This window comes from Melanotaenia boesemani, chromosome 2 (genome assembly GCF_017639745.1).
Source record: "Melanotaenia boesemani isolate fMelBoe1 chromosome 2, fMelBoe1.pri, whole genome shotgun sequence".
Classification (NCBI taxonomy): domain Eukaryota; kingdom Metazoa; phylum Chordata; class Actinopteri; order Atheriniformes; family Melanotaeniidae; genus Melanotaenia; species Melanotaenia boesemani.
The window spans coordinates 31,805,632-31,811,631 of record NC_055683.1 but is presented as its reverse complement, the minus strand read 5'-3'; the positions used below and the strand labels follow the sequence as shown (position 1 = coordinate 31,811,631).

General features: G+C 43.5%; 1 protein-coding gene across 1 annotated transcript in view; it reads right to left on the bottom strand.

Annotated features, from left to right (window-relative positions):
- Positions 1-300: 300 nt before the first annotated feature.
- Positions 301-6,000, bottom strand: part of vat1 (vesicle amine transport 1) — a 28,016-nt gene continuing 22,316 nt past the window's right edge. Inside the window, exon 6 of the mRNA XM_042000868.1 lies at positions 301-3,323. Within this exon, the coding sequence (XP_041856802.1) occupies positions 3,051-3,323 (273 nt within the window). The 3' untranslated portion in view covers positions 301-3,050. The remainder of the gene's footprint in view (positions 3,324-6,000) is intronic.

The window sequence follows — 6,000 nt, the reverse complement described above, 5'->3', positions numbered from 1 at the left end:
AAACATCTTCCTTTTTACTAGTTACACATATGAGGGATCAACCAATTGTGGTCGCAATGATGCGAAAGCTGGAAAAATGTTAAATACAAAGAAGGGGCCTCAGATTTGAGGTAAGCTGTGTGCAAGGAGAGAGGCACAGTGCAGGTCTGCAACCCATCAAAAACTGAAACCCTTTTTGTAAACTGCAAGAAAAACTGTCAGCACCCATGAGCTTTTGGGATACAAAACTGCGACACTGTGTCAACTCATTTGCATTTTCTTTCCTCTTCAAGGTTGATGGAAAAGCATCCAAAAGCAGAATTGTCTTTATAGATTTTTATGCACTGTTAATATTCAAAGCATTGACAGAGGAATATACATACAATTTGGCACACATGGTTTGAACCAACAGAAAAACTTTATCACATTTAAAAGGAGTGCAGGTTGGCAGGTCCCCACATAAAGAGTACTGTATGAGCTTTGAACTTTAAACCCTTGGATAACAAAACAATCAAATGAAAATATAAAGGTAAATCAAAATAACATAGTAAAACATTTTTCCTTTTTTTTTTTTTTCTTTCACTGAAGCATTTGTGTCTCACATGGCACTCAGAACAGAAGCACCGTCCACAGGTTCACAAAGGGAGCCCAGCAGATTAGAACAGAACACTAACCAGAGGCTGACAGGACACAATCACTCCCCACACCAGCATGGCGGTCGCACTCCAGACCAGATCAACCCACTCCACATTTTACTTCCCACAGTCAAGGATGGATGAATGCTTTGATTTTAGCTGCCACCCAAGAGAAGTTGGCCCGAGCAGGGACTGGCAAGCTGAAAATGAGTGCGTGTGCCACCTGTGCTGCTTCAGCTGATACACTGGGACAGGATGATGGGAAACAGGCTGCAAACATGAAGCAAAATCAAAGCCCACATAGGACTGGAGTGCGACTGCCATGCTTGCAAGTGCATTAAGATCAGCGAGCAGAGTGCAAAATACTAATACCAACTGTCCTCATAACACAGGCCTCTTATCAGACAGGAGGGAGATAGAGGAGGAAGGGTGAGTTTGGAGCTACATTGTACTGTAGCTGAATAGTGTAAAGTGGAAATGTGGTAGGGGCAGGTAGGGTGGGTGCTTTTAAAACCTGACAAACGACCTGAGGACACACACGTCTTCACACACAATGGCACACCACACACAGCACATGAGGGAGGCCACTCATGCTAACACAACAATATTTTTTCTTTTTTTTTCTCTTTTTCGTTCTTTTTTTTTTTTATTTTCTTTCTTTTTTTTTTTTTTACAAAGTCACTAGTCACCATCTGAGTCTCAACAGTGATACCGGACCCAGAGACAGGCAGTGAGACAGGCAGTTTTGTCTAATGTTTAAAGCCAATTATTAAATTTAGACACAGACTGATTCAGAACATCCATAAGGGGAATCAGTGCACTATGTTAGCCATAATACTGCTAATTGCACACATTGTCAATTATCAAATAAATGTTAAAGTTTTCCAGGGCAATACTAAAAATCTGGAAAACTTCATCTCCTCCTCCTTTTAATCTGAGATTCTTAATACATTCTCCACCTGTTGAAGTACAGACTGTTGGCAAATAGAGAGTTAGGAGAGCAGAAAAGGGACGCAGCAAGAGGGAGTCAGAGAAACAGACCACAGTGCCGTCTCTGACAAGCCTTACGCCTGTTGCTATGCCGACCATAGAGAGGGAAACAGAAAGAGGAGGGAGAGACAGAAAGCGAGAGAGCGAAAGAGAGAGAGAGAGAGAGAGGAGTGGGGAGATAAAGTATGGACACTAGAATTCTCTTTGCTTATGTCAGGGTGATAGACAGGCGAGTGGTCGCTATGAATGGAGCAGAATGCCATGGAAAGCCTAGAGGAGGACCAGGGAGGAATAAAATAAAGAACTCGTTTTCACCGTCTTAACTTGCTCACTTTGGATACTTCACTGTCACGGCATGACAGTACCTCTTTCATCACATTCAGCAAGTGTGTGTTTGTGTGTGTGTTTGTTGCTTGTTTGAACAGAAACAAATTCTCTCTTAATTGGCACTGTGCACTTCTTGCCAACAGTTGGTCGGCTAGAAAATCTGTAACTAAGGAGAAGGAAGCTGAGCGATGATTTCTGCCGCCCTATTCAACACAACACAGAAAGGCTCATTATGTGGGAAATTCATATTCAGGCAAGTGCTAAACTGCAGCCACTATATGAACATCACTGAGATTTGGTGAAAATGCGTGCTTTATAATCAGTCAAATAACCATTATTGTGGTCTGTAGCATCAGCACCATCAAATCCACAGTGGGAATATCTCCTGGGGAGGTGAGGTGCATCAGCCAATCAGAGGCAACTCTGACTCATGCTTACTGACATAACTAAGAGCTGGACACTGAGAGAGCAACGTGTGGGTGGGTGTGGTTCTTGTTTTCTGCCTGTGTTTTTTGCCTGTCTGTGGGTCCAGCTTGTGGGTGCGTTGGGTGATGGTGTGGGATGTGTGTGTAAAGGGGGAGGGGGGGACTCAGCACAGTGAGGGGGGAAGTGGAGGTGGCAGGTGGAAGTCAGAGCAGAACAATTTAGCACAGCGGGAGTTGAGGTGCGGAGGGGCACGGAGGTCGAGGGTGAAGCCGAAGTGCGAGCGGGGATTAAGGTTGTCAAGGAGACAGTAATTTGCCCCAGGCCTGGACCATACCCACCATCCTCCACTGCTCTCTTGTTTCTATGATTACCAATAGGATAAAAATGTTTAATACTCTGACAGAGAAAGGGTGGAAGATGAGTTTGGAGCATGTCAGGAGTTTGCAAGACTGGAATTTTGCTTAGATAAAAGCAAGAAACAGGAGGGCAAGGGGAGGTGAGACAAGCCAGGCCTAAGTAATCACTGTAGACTCGAGGTGAAAGACTGAGAATAGTGTCATCATTTTCAAATCTATCCCAACTCCTTCTCAGCTTTGCTAACACCCCACCCCCATACTTATCCCCAACACACCCCCTGCTCCCAGGACATGAACTCCCTGTTGGTCTGCTTGACTATCCATGCATCCCTCCCTCTCACTTCTCCTCCTTCTTTGCCTCTTCCTTCTTCTCCTCCTCTTTCTTCTCCTCCTTCTTAGCCTCCTCTTTCTTCTTGTCATCCTTCTTCTCCTCCTTCTTTCCATCGTCCTTCTTCTTGTCATCCTTCTTCTTGTCGTCTTTCTTCTTGTCCTCTTTCTTGTCCTCCTTCTTGGTCTCCTCCTTCTTCTCTTCCTCGGGCATCGGCTCTGTGGTGAGGATCACTTTGCCGATGTTGTTCCTCTCTTGCATCTTTCTCATGGCATCACCAACCTGGAGGAGAGACAGAAAAAGACATTAACAGAAGGCAAGACGGAAGAGTAAATGTGAGAAGGGTGTAAGGAAGCTGTTAAAGAAATCTGTCATTGAAAAATAGCAGTCGAGGGTGAGAAACAGAAGCCAGCTTCCTCTCCAACAACACAATTCCACAGCAATATCTGTTTCACTGTACTCTGTGTCTGCAATTTTCCCTTTAAATACCACAGCCTAGAAACAAATCTTCAAGGCTTGTCCTCAAATATCATTTTAATAAGCAGTATATGAGATATTATATTTATATAGATGAGGATTTAATATTCTTTCAAGGGAAATTAAATTGTTGTTGCAGTACACAGCAAGTAAAAGAGTGGTAAAAGATGACACAACAGAAAGAAAAACATACAAAGCCAGCAGATGAGACATAAATCTTGTTTGTATTTCCCCATCATTTTTTTCAAACGTCCACACGCTGCCAGAAATGTGAATCCTCTTGAAAGTCTAACACCTCTACATTAAAATGTGCATTTGAAATAAGGCACAGGAATGTAGCAGATGTTAAAATATTTCCTGAAATGATGGAGTGGAGCACAAGTTCTGTTAATGCTCTGATTGGTGCAACACATGCAGCCACTTTCTGACTGAAACAACCTGTTATATCTCCAATGCCTTTGACTGCCCGGCTGTACTGGTCACGTTTTGTTGGGTGAAATCACATATTGTCACTATCCGATGAAAAACACGTATCTCCAAAATTCTTTTTTTACAGGAGCATGAAAAAGCAGTTTTTTTCACAAACTTATGACATGCAATGGAGACATGTCTTGAATAGATGGTCTCATAAAACGTCCTCCCATTGGTGATATAAATTGTCTCATTATCCAAAGTTCAAATCCTTTGACTTTTTGCCTGAATCTATTGGTTGCTTTGATGCACTGATGTACAATCAGGAGTTAGTACAGGGTGCTTTATGATTGAAAACTGACTAGCTTTCTCCAAACTGTTCTTGTGTCTTGTGGCTCCTGCTGGACACATATGCTTGATTTTTGTGGAATGGAGAATGCAGTTGCAGGCAGAACATGACACAACCACATCTGGTAAGGTGGATGTGAGGCAGTTTATCATTCTCTGTTTAGGCTGCCAAAAAAAGATACTTGTCAGATATCATGCAAATGGGTTTCATGGCAGTGTCATTAAGTAAATAATGAAAATCCTTCTGTTCCCCAAAAGCTGATAATGAGGGATGCACCAACTGCTAGCATAGCAGGACTACAGTGACCAAAAAGTGGCAGGTAGTAGAACGACTTGTACGTGATGGAAAATGTGAATCTCTTACTTTAAGTGAGCCACCACAACAAATATGATACTTATGGTGCAAGAATGTTAAAAACATAAGAATCTGGTGTTTGTTACAGAAGATTTTGTCCAAATTCAAAGTTTTTTTTTCTAGAAAATCCCAACCAAATATTTCACTTTATGAAACACACTCTGTTATAATGACCCCCCCCCTCCCTTCCCAAAACCCCCACACAGTAATAGATCAACCAAGGGCCTCCATCTTTAGGATGAGTGGAGGATCCCAGCCAAGAACTGCCCCACCCTCCTCTTGACCGCTGAGCTCTGTCCACTGTCTGTTCCAGTCTCCATCACATGCCCCCTCCCCCTCCCAATCCCCTATTTGTGAGAGGCAGGCAGACCACCTAACGACCAATGCCACGGCAACAGGGCCATCTCCTAGCAACATAAAGCCTGGCTGAAACGTGGCTCTGACGACTCAGACACATGGGAAAGAGGGGGAGTGTGGGAGTTCGAAGTGGAGGGAGGGTGAAGAGGAGGGGGCGAGGGAGCAACTGGTATCCCTCTGATGAAGAGCAGGCACTGCAAGCGAGGGAGGGGTGAGTCCAGGAATTATAAGAATCATCTTCAATGTGAATGAAAGTCAAAGTGAGAGTGGTTGACGCTCTTTTGTCAACTCCACCCACATCCACCCTCCACTCTCAGAGATCTGACAACCTTCATGGCTCCCAGGCATCTTTGAGAAGATTGTGCTATTTGTGCCATGACCATTATTATCCTCTTGCGTATCTCAAGATTTAGAAGATAAATTTGCAAACTGTCTTGCAAATTTCCAAACAATGGTCAAGTAGGTTTATTGATTTTAAGAGCAACAGCTAAACTGACAGAAGGGGGAAGGGTTATGATGAATGGGGTCAGGGCGTGGCATTTGTTCTCAGGTCATAATAATTGATCCACTACTCCCTAGCTGCTTTTTCATTTTGATAGTACCACAAGAAGAAGCATCAGCATTTGAAGACATTAACCGTAAAACTTTACACCATAAACTGCTCAAAAGACAGACTGACATACACCTTCATGCCTCCTCTTTATCTCCATACTCCTTCCATGTTTCTTTCTCATACACCAGGGCCCCTCCCTGAGACAGAAGCACACGCTGACTAAAGGATGTCACCATAGCAACAAGAGAGAAAGAGCAAAGAAGATACACTGTAAGGAGGGAGCAGGAGAAAATAAAGCAAGATAGAGAGACAGAGACAGACTCAATAACCTAAAGACAGAAAAAAAGAATCTGATATAAAGAGCAGACAGATGGAGATGCAGAGAAAGAGCGTCAGATGGCGGAGAAAGACAGCGGGTGCTTCTCTCTGGCCACAGTCACACGGCCAAAATACTGACC